This window comes from Thermobia domestica, chromosome 1 (genome assembly GCF_964235325.1).
Source record: "Thermobia domestica chromosome 1, izTheDome1.hap1.1, whole genome shotgun sequence".
In the NCBI taxonomy this organism is placed as follows: Eukaryota; Metazoa; Arthropoda; class Insecta; order Zygentoma; family Lepismatidae; genus Thermobia; species Thermobia domestica.
Window position 1 is genome coordinate 125,433,179 of NC_137454.1, and position 15,084 is coordinate 125,448,262.

The following is a 15,084-nucleotide window of genomic DNA, read 5'->3' on the forward strand; positions in this document are numbered from 1 at the left end:
AGATTTTAATTTTTTGAATACCTCATCCAAATATCAATGCTTACATAATTTTATGTCGCTGTACAATATAGCATCTTTTAATAATATTAGGAATAATCTTGGGAAAACTTTAGATTTAGTACTTTCGAACTTAGACAGCGTAACAGTCACTAGGGACATATTTCCTTTAGTTAAGGAGGATGTGTACCACCCAGCATTATCCATAACAGTAAAATTAAGCAAATTATTAGGTATAAACAAAAAAAGTAATATCAGCACATATAATTTTAGAAAAGCTAATTTTAGGCAACTCTATTCTGAACTTCAAAATATTGACTGGACATTCCTTAGCTGTTATTCTGAGGTTGATACGGCTACAGAATCATTTTATAATACAATATGTAATATTTTTGATAAGTGCATTCCTCTCAAAAAAGAGGTAAATAGAAAGTACCCGTTTTGGTTTACTAAGAATATAATTAGGAAAATAAAAACAAAAGCCCATCACCACAGGGCAATTAAGCAGAATAGCAGAAATATAGCTTATCACTTCCTAGAATTTAAGAAGTTACGAAATGAACTTAAAAAAGAAATTAGAACAGAATACAGTAACTTCGTTGCGAATACAGAAAACACGTTACAAACTGATCCTTCCCAGCTCTGGACTTTTGTTAAAACTAAGACCCAACACCTTAATTGTAACACGCTGACATACAATAGCCAAGAATTAGTTAGTAATGACGAGATTGCAAATTCATTTGCTACATATTTTCAGTCAGTCTATAATAACGAAGATATCATGGATAGCAGTAATAATAGTAACAGCTCATATGAGACACTGGACAAATTAAGGATTCTAAAAATTGAGATGACTGAAATTAAAAAAGCAATAAGAAAACTGAAGGGGAAAGGAACGATAGGACCTGATGGTATTCCAGATTATATAATAAAGGGATGTGAAGAACACTTTCTACTTCCACTCTATATTTTATTCAACCTAATTATTTCTACTTGTAAATTCCCCAGTAAATGGAAAATAACAAAAGTCTGTCCCATTCCTAAGTCTAATAATGGTAAAGATATTCAAAATTATAGGCCTGTATCAATATTGAGTACTTTTGCTAAAGTTTTTGAATCTATTATTTATAAACGGATTGAAAATCACATAAAACTATCAATTTCAGAATACCAGCATGGTTTCGTCCAGGGTAGATCGACAGTCACAAATCTCAGTGTTCTTAACAATTTTGTAGCAAGAACCCTAGATCAAGGTGGTCAAGTAGATATTATCTACACCGATTTTGCGAAAGCATTTGATAGAGTAAATCACAAGGTACTAATAGAGAAACTTCGTCAATTTAACTTCTCCGCAGAGTTAATTGGGCTGTTCGAATCGTATTTGAGAGACCGAAGGCAGTTCGTTGTATATAAGGGATACAAGTCAACCGAATACTTACAACTATCTGGTGTTCCACAAGGGTCAAATTTGGGTCCACTACTATTTGTAATATTTATAAATGATCTTCCTAGATGTATAACGTATTCCCACAAATTGTTGTATGCCGATGATCTCAAACTTTTTAGATGTATAAATTCCATAAATGACTGTAATCAACTTCAACAAGACATAAATTCAGTGGTGCAATGGTGTCAAAGTAATTTTTTGAATGTAAATATTAGTAAATGTAAAATCATGAGTATTACAAAACGTAAAATACCAGTGCAATTTAAATATTCAATTAGTGAAACTCAACTACCCGTTGTAAGTACTGTCAATGATTTAGGAGTAATGTATGATACGAAATTTACATTTGAACCTCATATTGATAACATAATAAATGAAGCGAACAGAAATCTTGGGTTTATTCTAAGAATTAGTAGGGAGTTTCGTAAACCTGCTACACTTCATAAATTGTATCAAACTTACGTTCGATCCAAACTGGAATACGCGACGCTTGTATGGAACCCAGATACAAAAATTAACTCACTAAAAATAGAAAAAATCCAGTCCAAATTTCTTAGATATCTTGTATATAAGGAAACAAACATTTTCCCAAGAACTGAAAACACTAATTCATTAAATAGGAATTTTAAAACTCTAACCCTCAAACAAAGAAGAACGTTATCTGACATGATATTTTTGTACAAGGTACTTAATAATAAGTTAGACTGCAACGAATTGCTTTCGAGCTTTCAAATAAGCGTTCCAGGCAGGAAAACACGTCCAGAAAACTATAACTTATTTTATTGTGCAAAAGCAAGGACTAATATCCTAAATAAGTCGCCAACATGGAGGATTAGTGCAACCTACAACAGACTCTTAAAAATTACAAATAATATAGATATTTACGCTGATTGCCTCACAAGGTTTAAAAGGGAAATTGTAAATATATTATTTCATGAAAGATGAACACTGTAATTGGGTATAATACCTGTTGTGTTCTGTTTCAATAAATAAATAAATAAATAAATAAATAATAATAAAACTAAGCTAAGGTGAGCCGAACTCGGAAGCTCCTTGCCAAGGCCGGCATCCAAATATAGCGATCTTTATCCCTCAGATGTTGAGCTACTTGCTCACCAAATTTAATTCAGATCCGGCCATTAGTTCCCGAGAAATAAAGTGCCACATGACAGTCGAGTCGAGCCGAGTCTGTCCCTGGCGTGTCTCGGTCATTAAATATAGCAACCTTTATTCCTTAGAGGGTGGACTACTTGCCGACCAAATTTTGGTTCAGATCAGGCCAGTGGTTTGCGGTAAAAACCATATAGTAACTGGATGTGTTAAAATCTAAAATAAGTAAGTGATTCGTGCAGAAGTCACAAAATACAATTATTCCTCAATTCTGGCAATTGTTATTCGTCTAGTCTCATCCACCTTCTAAAATGTATAAACTTATCTGTGTTTCATATTACAGAAATATAAATCCTTTTTGTATATGCATCAACAATCATCGTTACTTCTGAAATATCTATCTCGCTTCTACCACATTCGACATTATTTTCACGTTACAGCTGTTATTTTTACAAGTTTTTCTGTAGACTATGCTCCCACCTTGCTAGCGATTTTTCCTTTCCCTCGATAACTCACTCAGATATGCCGAACTCACACGGTTCTTTTGTCGTAAAGGTCTTCGTTATGCTCATCCCCCACCTCTTTTTGAATAATGAAAAACATTCAAAATTTAGAGTGTGCGCCAAATGAACTGAACACTCCCCGTATCGTGCAGAAATTTGAGTGCCCCAGAATTCGATGTCATAAGGTGTGCACCAAACTTCTGGCCTATAAATGAATGTCTCCAAACATTAATTTAATAGCGTTTTGGTGGTACTATATGGCTAACTTCCTAAATTTTACTTTCGAGCAACATCATCCCGCAACCTTCTCTGCATACAATTCAGAAACTAATGACTCTTGCCTATCTAACATCATCTCACCTGAAGCCGAGAAGGATTTCTAGACCCTCCCTAAAGTAGTTTTCCGAAGGCGTCCAATCTCCACATTGTCATTGCATGAATTGGTCACTTAAGATACCCCGCTTCTCCACTTAATTAATGATAAAAATCTAAATGTAAGGTTTACCTGTAGTAGATACCTGTTTGATTCCCAACACTCCTTCACCAAGATCATACATACTTTTCACCATTCGGTACTTCTAACCTCATTTACAACCTTAAATAGTCCAACCTTGTATATTGGCGAAACTCTTTAACTTCACTTTCGATAATCTATATGAACAATCACCGATAGTCCCACAGTGGCCGTATCCTTCCCTCCCAACCTTTACAACACACAGCACTTTACAACAGTCCGCATGATTCCTCTAAATTTTTAGAACGAGATGATATTACCTATCTACGAATTGCATCCTTGGTCTTAAACATCAACGAAATTTTACCACAATATTCGCTCTGTTTCCCAATATACCTATTTTTATCATTACCATTTTTTCTATCTCACATACTTTTCATTATTTCTTGCCTCCTACAAAGTTAACGTATTATTGTCAAATTCTTATTTAATTTATGTTTTTCCTTCATATATTATTTCTTCGCTGCCCTGCATTCTTAACCACTCACGTTCCTCTTTAGTTTTACGTTATCATCTGCTACTAAACTCTCTATTTTAGTTTGTCTACACTAACACCTGACTTTGCATTCCACAATCACGTCACCACCTGAAAGTATCACAGCATTTTTTGCTAATTATTCTTCCTATCTAATAAAACATTTAGCGAAATGAATTGTAGTGATTTTATTATTTTAGATTTTATTTTATATATACATTTAAGTGTTTGTGACCATGTTTTCTCTATTTTTGGTAAGCATTAATCTTCTGTTTCCGATTTGAGAGTTTGTTTTATATAAAATATATAGATACTCATCAATTTAATGGAAACACGTCAGGTGTCTGAGGTTTTTTTATGGTCAGGCGGGCTGATAGTGGTGGTATGGTAAGTCAAACTCTGTACTACGTGAGGAGCAGTAGAACAGCAGTTTGCAGTTAACAGAGCAAACGGTAATGGTATAAAATGGATGACTTCTGAATTTCGAAATACGGAATATTATTGACACTTTGGCTATGTAGTACGGGGCTGATGAAACTGACATTGTCATGGGTGGGTCGCGGGGAAATGTCCAAGGTGATGATTGCACAAAACTCATGGCGTCACCACATCGAGGAATAGGGACAGTAGTCAGTTGAAAATCTCCAGTTACAGGTTCCACCAAGCTTTAAAGCGAATTGTCACTCAGAACCATTGTGCTACTGCAGTTCAAGTGACGGAGGAACTCAGGGAGCAACCCCCACAGTTACAGTTCGCCGCGAGTTATATAACAGAGACATACAGGGTAGGGTTGCATGGGTAAAGCCGCTTATAAGGGACCATAACGATTTAACAGTAGTACCTTGAATATAAATTGACCGTTAATGACTGAAAATGTTTGAAATTTTTGAATGAGTTATCAATCACCTTATTTCAAACCGCAGACCATGCTTTTGTGTTGAAGCTTACCGGTAGCATCACTCTCCATGATTATGAGACCATTTTAGGAGACTTGTTCATCCTACGGTCCAGACATTGGTTCCAGTCAATGATATATTGCAAGTTGATAATGCCTCCATGCACACAGCTGGAGCTATTTCGGCGTGATTTGAGGAACATCAGTGAACACCTCCCCTGGCCCGCCCAACCTCTAGACCTGAACATAGTTGAACGTCTGTGATACGTTTTGGAGACACGAATCCAACGCAGATTTTCGCCTACATCATCTATCACGGAACTGAATGATGCAATGCACGCGGTATTGTGTATATGTCGCTTGTTATCATTCATGATTTCTATATTACTCCATTCCACATCGCATCAGACCTGTTCTGATGACGAAAGGGGTGCAACTCATTATTAATCTGGTAGTGTACGAACCAAGCAAAGGTATTTTGCTATGCACATATATTAAAATTAGAGGGTTCTATAACTGAATATATATATTTCCTTAACAACTGGATCAAACAATTAATTAACATTAAATTACATTAAATTCAAACTATGGAAGCTGTATTGTCCACTAAAACACTGTAGGCACGACGACGACCACAAGTTCACATCATAGGGACGCGCACACACAAAAGCAACTGGTCTAACGGCTCTTTTTAAAAACACACTTGTCCGCCCAAAAGAAAGAAATTCCGAGGGTTGGCAAAAGTGAACCCCGGAGCCCTCTGCAGGAGGGAAAAATTACTATTTAAATACCAGATTTTCAAGGAAGGGCGATCGGCCCGAACATAGCCCCCACCTTGAAATGCTCGCGTTTCAAGAACATGAATATTATAATGAGAAATGTAATGCGACAAAATAGAAAACAACACCAATATGTATATACAAAATAAACAAGTAAAGAAAATCGAGACACTAAATATGAGAGAAATAATATAAGCACAACATGAAAAAGAAAAAAAAATGAAAATCAAAACACGAAATATGAATAAGAGTATCATAAACACAATATGAAAAGTTGATGTTTGAATGCACGAGTTTATCTATCTATTTGCATCAAACGGTAAACGAGAGAGCTTCACAATGGGGCGCCTTAAATCCCCAGCGGCTGTTCTTACGGTGACAGTTCGCACAAGACCATCGCTACCACTATGGATGTCCTTGACACGACCTAGCCTCCACTGTAGAGGGGGGAGGTGAGGTTCCTTTAATAGCACCAAGTCTCCTTCTTTGAGATTATCACGTCGGGTCCACCACTTTGGCTTCTGCTGTAGACGGGATAAATACTCTTGAGACCAGCGCTGCCAAAAGTGTTGTACCATTTGCTGCACTAATTGCCATCTCTTCAGGTGGGACATTTTTGACAAGGTGAAATCTTGTGTCGGAACAGCAAGCATCGGTTCTCCTATAAGGAAATGTGCCGGTGTTAGCGCAGATAGGTCATTAGGTTCTTCAGATAAGGGGATAAGCGGACGTGAATTCAAAATCGCTTCAATCTGGGTCAGGATGGTGTTCATCTCCTCATAACTCAGAGTTGCATTACCCACAATTCTTTTAAGATGGTGTTTCACACTACGCACACCAGCCTCCCACAAACCACCAAAATGAGGGGAAGAGGGGGGATTGAAATGCCATCTTATGCCCTTTTCGCTCAGGTAGGACGAAGTCAGCTGGTTTCCCTTCGTATGCACACTGTGTTGGATCAGGTCTCTGAGTTCTTTATTCGCTCCTACGAAATTCTTGCCGCAGTCACTATACATATCACTAGGGAGCCCTCTTCGAGATACAAAGCGTTTTAACGCCGCTAAAAATGACGCACCGCTTGCGTCAGACACTAGCTCAAGGTGTATTGCTTTAGTAGCAAAACATACAAAAAGAGCGATGTATGCTTTGTATTTCATTCGGCTTCGCCCATGACTGTTTTTCAATAGCAATGGTCCCGCATAGTCTACACCTGTGTGAGAAAAGCATCTACTCGGGTTTACACGAGCCGGGGGCAACGGTCCCATGATTTGAGTTTCTGTTCTGGTCTCGAACCGATGACACCTTTCACATTTTCGGATAATGTTTCTTACTAAATTTCTCGTACCAACAACCCAGAATCTTTCGCGAAGAAGTGACAAAACTAGTTGAGGACCCCCGTGGAGCGTATTGAGGTGCTCCCTCTGAATTAAAAGCTCTGTGAGTTTGTGCTGTTTTGGTAATAAAACCGGATGTCTTTTGTCTATAGTGATTTTTGCATTTTGCAGTCTTCCTCCAACACGCAAAAGCCCATCACTATCAATGAAAGGAGTTAGACACAAAACACGACTTTTAGGTGGGAGGGGTTGGCCATTTTTCAAACATTCCAGTTCCTCAGGAAATGCTTGCTTTTGAACTTCTTTCACTAAACACCTTAAAGAACCTTCCAGCTCTTCTGCTGTTAATGGGCCTTGAAGCTTCTGTAGGGGGTTTCTGCAGTTGTAGACAAAGCGACGACACCAGGCTACAACGCGTTTCACTTTGAGCAGAGATGAAAAACGGCTAGTGATATTATCCACTGTAGTTACACACATAGCACTGACACACTTTTTTCTTTCTTCCGTCACCTTGTCAGATATGAGGGGTGGTCCTGCAGCCGTTGGCAACACTTCATCATACAACCAGTTGGGACCGTTCCACCACAATGAATGACACAATAATTCACTAGGGTTCACACCCCTGGAGGCACAATCAGCAGGGTTTAGCAAGCCGTCTACAAAACACCATTCCGCTGCACGAGCTGTTTCTTGGATTTCCGCGACACGATTCGCCACAAATGTTTTCCATTTGTCCGGGGAAGAAGTAATCCATGCCAACACAACCTGTGAATCGGTAAATGCTTTTACCTCTTGCACCTCAAACACAAGGGAATTTGAGATTGCGTTGAGCAACTTCGCCAGCAATAATGCAGCGCACAACTCCAATCGAGGGAGAGAAACAGTTTTAATTGGAGCCACCTTTGTTTTTGCAGCAATTAGCTGCACACTGACCGTTCCGTTTGAAAGCTCTGCCCGCAAATACGCCACTGCAGCATAAGCCCGCTCGCTGGCATCTGAAAAGCCAATTACTTGACATTTTCGAGTGTTGGGAGGTATGATGCACCGCGCAACCTTTGCTTCCTCTAATAGCGACAGTTCCTTGCAATATTCTTCCCACTCTGCGCACATTGAACTAGGTAGGTGTTCATCCCATCCCAAGTTTTCCTTCCACAACGACTGCAGAAGCACCTTCGCCTTGATGGTTACCGGTGAAAGGAAACCAAGTGGATCGAAGATTTTGGCGATCTCAGATAGTATCATGCGCTTGGTCCACACGTCACGCTGCAAGGGGGGAGAAACACTGAACCCAAACTCGTCACTGACTGGCGACCACTGCACTCCGAGGGTCTTGATGGTGTTGTCATCGTTGAACTTGAACGGCACAGACACTTCGCGCATATGAGACGGTACGGCCTCTAGCACTTCCGGTTCACTGGATGCCCATTTTCGCAACTCGAAGCCTGCTTTTTCCAGCAACTGACATAGCTGTTGTTGGAGTTCGATCGCTTTGCGCACAGTTTCACAGCCACCCAGAAAATCGTCCATGAAGAAGTCCCTCACTAGTACACTTGCTGCCAAGGGATAGTTTTCACCTTCGTCTGCTACTATCTGTTGGAGGCACCTAGTAGCTAAAAAACTAGCAGAGGCAGTTCCGTATGTCACCGTTAATAATCGGTAGTCTTCTACAGGAGAGTTCACGGAATTGCGCCACACAATTCTTTGAAAGTCAGCATCTTTTCTATTTACTATCACTGCCCGATACATTTTGGCAATGTCCGCGCATAAGGCCACTTGATGTCCACGAAATCGCACCAAAAGTGGGAAAACGTCGTCTTGTAGCTTCGGACCCACCATTAGCCGTTCATTTAGAGAAACCCCGGATGTTGTCTTCGCACTGCCGTCAAAGACCACTCGTAATTTTGTTGTTGAACTCGTGGGTTTTAGAACTGCGTGGTGGGGGAGGTAACAGCTTTTCTCAGGTGCCACGTTCTTCTCTTCTGGGGAAACAAGCTCCATGTGCCCCAACCTCAGATATTCTTCCATGAACGCACGATATTGTTCCTGAAGTTGAGGTTGTTTTGCTAACTTGCGTTCACAATGTAACAATCTTCTGACTGCAATGTCACGTGATTTTCCCAAGGGCGATGCATTCTCCTTGAATGGTAATCTCACTACATAACGGCCATATTCGTCACGGTAGTGAGTATCTGCAAAATGCTTTTCACAGTTCTTCTCTTCTTCGGACAAGTATTTTTTGGGAGTAACTTCTTCTAGCTCCCAAAACTTACGAAGAGTTGTGTCCACTTCACATGATGCACGATATGCCGCCACTGTTACGACTCCACTTGTGGGACCTACGTTACCAGAAAGCACCCAACCAAGAACAGTCTCTAGAGCTACGGGTGTACCCGGTGGTCCAACACGCTTTCCACTGAGCATTAATAATGGAAACACATCCGCTCCAAGAAGCACGTCAATGGGGCCCACTATATTGTAAGTGGGGTCCGCTAGCTTTAACCCTTTCAAATGTGGCCAATGTGAAGCACTGGCACAGGGTTGCTTTGGGAGATCAGATGTTACCTTCGTCACTACAATCGCTCTTGTTTCGAACGTTTCGTTCATCTGACCTAACGGCTGAAACTGCAAGTTCACCATCGCTTTTGCAGATCCTACCCCTGCTCCCGTTATGCCTGAGATCACCACACTGGATTTTATTTTTTGTAGTCCGAGCTTTTGCACGCACTTTTCGGTTACAAAACTAGTCTCTGACGCACAGTCAAGCAGAGCTCTGAAGGGATATGACACACTGTTTGTTCCCTTTATTTTGACAATCGCTGTACACAACAGAACATGCGGCACACTTGCTTCGGAAGCAAAATGTGACGTGACACTAGAATCATGCTCTGGTAACGCATCATCTCGTTCGAAATGTAACATTGTATTGTGCTTTTTGTCACACTTGCGGCAATTTCCGGATGAACAACTGTCCTTCCGACAAGACTTGCGCATACAATTAAAACACAAGTTCTTTTCTTTCACGAGCGCGATACGCTCCGCCACTGAACGTTTGACGAACTCGGAACACCTGTATAGTGCATGGTTTGAATTACATAGTTCACACAAACTTTGAGTCCGTTGTGCAGTTGTCACATGAGAAGATGCAAGCCTCTTTTCTCGGTTTTTCACTGTATCACTGCTTGCGGAGTGTCGAGTCTTCCCATTGGTCGAAACAGCCAGAGCGCGGGCTCTGTTGTCCAGAAATGCCGCCAGCTTGTCGAAAGATGGCTGTTCACTGGAATTTAACGAAAGTTCCCACTGTCTTCGAGTCTCACTGTCTAGTTTATCCGCGGTGTGATAAACTAAAACCGCGTCCCAATGCTCCACTGGTTGCTCAAGCACTTTCAGCGATCGAGTACACTCCATCGTTGTGTCAATTAATTTACGCAACGCCGTTGCCGATTCTTGTTGGATGGGTGGTTGCGTAATTAAGCGTTTGAGAATTGAGTTCACAATTTCACGTTTATTGTGATACCGCGCGTTCAGAATGTCCCATGCTTCTTTGTAATTACTGTTCGTAATTTGCATCGCCTGAAGGAGTTGGGCTGGCTCCCCCTTCAGGGATGTTTTTAGATATTGCAGTTTTTGAGCACCAGATAATTTATCGTTGCTGTGTACTGAGGCTACGAACAAATCGTGGAAGGAAAGCCACTCGAACAAATTACCTGTAAATGTGGGTAACTGTATTTTTGGCAATTTCACCTCACTACTTTGCTTTGTTTCTGAAGAAGAAACCGAACTGTTTTCCACAACTTGTAAATCCCTTAGCACCACACACATCTTCAGTAATCGATTGTCCATTTCCGCTAGCTCTTCTTCTTCTTTTTGAAACTGCTCATCATTTGAAATGGTTGCAATCTCATCCAGAAGCTTCGAACAATCCTGTTGAAGGTCACTGACCCTTCCCTGGTGAACCGCTATGAAGCTGGTTTCTGTTGCCGATAAAGCAGCGATCGCTTTCTCCTCCCGCGTAATTTTCGCTTTCAGAGTCCGTTTTTTGATTGCTAGAGCTTCCATAGTTATTTGTTCGCACGACACAAAATGTTTTAATTGAAATCACTCACACTCTGTCTGTAATGACTGTGTCCTACACTGATCCACGACCGGAGGACCATTTAATATGTACGAACCAAGCAAAGGTATTTTGCTATGCACATATATTAAAATTAGAGGGTTCTATAACTGAATATATATATTTCCTTAACAACTGGATCAAACAATTAATTAACATTAAATTACATTAAATTCAAACTATGGAAGCTGTATTGTCCACTAAAACACTGTAGGCACGACGACGACCACAAGTTCACATCATAGGGACGCGCACACACAAAAGCAACTGGTCTAACGGCTCTTTTTAAAAACACACTTGTCCGCCCAAAAGAAAGAAATTCCGAGGGTTGGCAAAAGTGAACCCCGGAGCCCTCTGCAGGAGGGAAAAATTACTATTTAAATACCAGATTTTCAAGGAAGGGCGATCGGCCCGAACAGGTAGGTTGCACTTTTCTCAGATGTTTCCATTAAATTAATAAGTATGTTTGTTTTGTTGGCATTTGTAGTACATTTTCATGAAATTTTGTGCTGTTATTTCTATTTCTATTTCTTTTTTGTAGCTCTCCATCGGTGCGCAAGAGAGGATAACATACAAGCGTGCCGCATTTTACTATCCTACAACATTGATTCCACAATAGTTTCCCTTCAGGGATATACAGCAGCACAAGTTGCCACGGAAAATGTACTGAAGATATTGCAAGGTAATTCATAGTTTCTTTGAACTGTTTCAAATTGTTACAGTAATTATGTGCATAAGAGGATATACTATGCGATATTTCTAAAGCTGCATTTATTCAAGATAATTTGCTGCTTGCGAGATAAAAATGTGAACCTTTTCAACGCTTCTGTTGAGATATGTTTGGACTATTGTTGAATTCAATACCACGAATTAGTCTGTCCATAATATTCGTCTGGAATCCCGCAAGATTATTGGGTTCGTTTTCCACCTCATTCGGAGTTGCTTAAGCATAAATTCATTAAAGCAGTATTCTTTTGTTACAAATTATGAAATTGATAAATTCAACAAATGACATCCAAAGTAAATAGCCAAAATGCTAAATGAGTATATACAATCCCTATACTTGATATAAAAAACGAAATATTTTCTATTATACGTCAATAATATATCAACATTACACTCCAGAAAGGAAAGCACGGTGGCTCAGTGGTAGAGTGCTTACCTCTGGTGCATAGGGTCCCTGGTTCGATCCCTGGCCAAGTAAGTTTGTAGTGGACAACATCCTGTCCGTGGAAAACGATTTTCTCATTTTCTCCCACCAGTTCTTCATCATCATTCACTTGCCTTAATCATCCGTCCTCCTTAGCCTAAATGGCATAGTCACGGGACGTTGAACTGAAAGATTTCATTTCAGTTCATTTACACGCCCAGAGGCTAGAATTTCATCTACATGTGAGTATAACTTACAAAACCCATTAATAGAATCCTGTAGCGAGAGAAATTGTCCTTGTCTTTGACCAAGCCTCACCTCTCTCCTTAATACTAAATATTTAATTCTCTGTTAACGAAATTCCATTTAAACAAGATTTTTATTAAGTTCTCTTGGGGCTTTCTTCGTATTTCCTCGAAAACAGCTCTAATGATTTTGTGTTTATTTCGTAAGGGAGTGGTCCTTCGTGGCTAAGTGGTTAGCGTACGCGCCTTTGGAGTGGGAGACCCAAGTTCAATTCCTGGCGGGAGCTCATGTGGTTCGGATTCCACATTAATCAGTAGGTCCCGTCTCATATAGCCTCGCTGCTGAAAAGGACGTTAAACTCAAAATCAAACTCAATATAGGCCGCACTACTAAATTTACAAAGAAGTTCAATTAGACATTACTTCTAGTTGCATCTCTCTCCTTCCTATTCTTCAACTCTCGCATAACTAATGGTGACTCATCACCAACAGGACAGGTTTTGCGTATTTAAAGGTCTGGTAACATGACTCATTTAAGTGAGTGTGTAAGGAAGTTCAAAGCTGATTTACTTGAGAAAAGTTGATCATTTGGTTTCTGAGTGACGATGGGAAAGAAGCGTACTAGTTACACAGCGAAACTTAAAACTTCAAGTTATCAGCTATTCAAAGGAACAATGAAAGCAGGAAACTGGGCGCAGATTTGATGTTGATGAAATAAACTTCGTCGGTGGTGTGCAAGTGAAGAGAAGCTCTTAAATAGTTTGGAAAGTTGGTGTTCATTTCCAGGGCAAAAGTGCAGATATCCAGGTGTGGAAAAAGATTTTCTTGATTTTATAGTTTAAAACAGGAAATGTGGATATGCCGTTACAACTGAAATTGTTCAAATTGAAGGCTACAAAATAATTCATGTACATATCAGGGTATCTATCGGTCACGAAAAAGTCACGAAATCAGAGATTGGTCATGAAAGTCACGAAATTTAGCTTTTGGGTCACGATTTTTTTTAACTGTTCAAATGTAAGTACACATCGGAAAATTTTGTTCTATAAAACGTCAAAGTTCACCACCAAAAATGTCTATGATCAGCTTTAGACGCTACCAAATCGCAAGCAAAGTACGTTTCTATTGCATGGATGAAAATTCGGCCTAATTTGCATCCAAATTCACTCTTGAAAATTTTAGGAAATTTTATGATTTGATGAAGAAAAGGTCACGAAATTTCACTTTGGGATTTTAGTAGACACCCTGCATATCATTTTGAAACTGACGATATTTATGATCTGAGGAGGCATATCTCGATTATAGGCCGCTTCACGATTTTTCAAGCCAAAATTTAGAAAAAAGAATGCGGCCTATATTCGTACAAATAGGTAATATGTATGGATCACTTTTCAGAAAATAATACAAAAAAAGTAGTTTACTCTTAAGGGGTAAGATGTTTCGGACAAAATTTTCTTTGAAATGGCTCAGGTGATTTAATTTATTTTCGTAAATATTTATTTATTTCTGTCAGCATTAACAACTGTACACATAGCATTACATTTTCCATGGAAGAACGCAGAGAAGTTTATAAATGGAGTGTTCGGTGAGTTCATTTTTGAACAGAAATAATATGAAGGACCTTACGATCTTGAAAATAAAAACGCAAGACTTACACGTTTCGTGACCTGTACATACAGGGCTCATAGCGAGTCACTTTTATATATATATATATATATATAACTACTTTTTTGGGAGGTAAAGTAACTTTTTCATGTAATTTATGTTTTGCATTGGCAGTTTTCTAAAAAAAAGATAAAAATAAATGGAAAAAGGCAGAAACTTGTTACTCATTACTCTTCTGAAAGCTTCAGTACTTGCTGCCACATGTGAAACAGTTAGCTTTATTCTCATTTCAGCTTTTATTCTTTCTAAAGCACAGTGGATGGTTGGTGGATGCTTAAGCTCACAAGGTGGGGTTGAGAACCCTTCTGTGTCTATTCTTCTATCATAATAGTCTTTTAGTTTTCTCTCGTAATAGTTAACGCTGCGCTCAACGTTGTGTGTGTGTGTGTGTGGGTGGGTGTGGGTGTGTGTTTCTGTGTTTGTGTGGTTCATGTTCGTCTTTTGTTATGCTTCTTGTATGTTCTTAAGAGTAGGTGATGATTTAAATATTTCATGGCTTTGAGAACTCTCAATGCTAAGTTAAATATAATGTCTGGAATGAAGAAATTCGGAAATAGGCCAGAACTGGTTCCACTTACTCAGAAGCTCCTTACATCTGCTAAGTCTGCTTACCATAACTACAAAGCATACTTAGAAAACCTAAGAAAGGGGGAAGCTCAAAAAGAAGAAGTAAAGAAGAAAAGTTGGAACAAAACAACAAAGAGAGAGGTGATGGAGAAATTGACAAAGGAAAAAAAGGGGTATGATGAGATTTTGGTTACTTTTTTGTGTGCTTTTGGTCACTTTTCAAACTATTTATAAGAGACCAGACCACTATGAGCCATGTACATACCTAAATAGTGATATTCGGATTACGTGC

The 15,084-nt window shown here is 39.4% G+C and overlaps 1 protein-coding gene across 1 annotated transcript in view; it reads left to right on the forward strand.

The window, feature by feature from the left end:
- The window catches only part of Tnks (tankyrase), an 82,537-nt gene that overhangs the window by 15,891 nt on the left and 51,562 nt on the right, over positions 1–15,084 (forward strand). Inside the window, exon 7 of the mRNA XM_081763138.1 lies at positions 11,707–11,847. Coding sequence (XP_081619264.1) covers positions 11,707–11,847 — 141 coding nt within the window. The remainder of the gene's footprint in view (positions 1–11,706; positions 11,848–15,084) is intronic.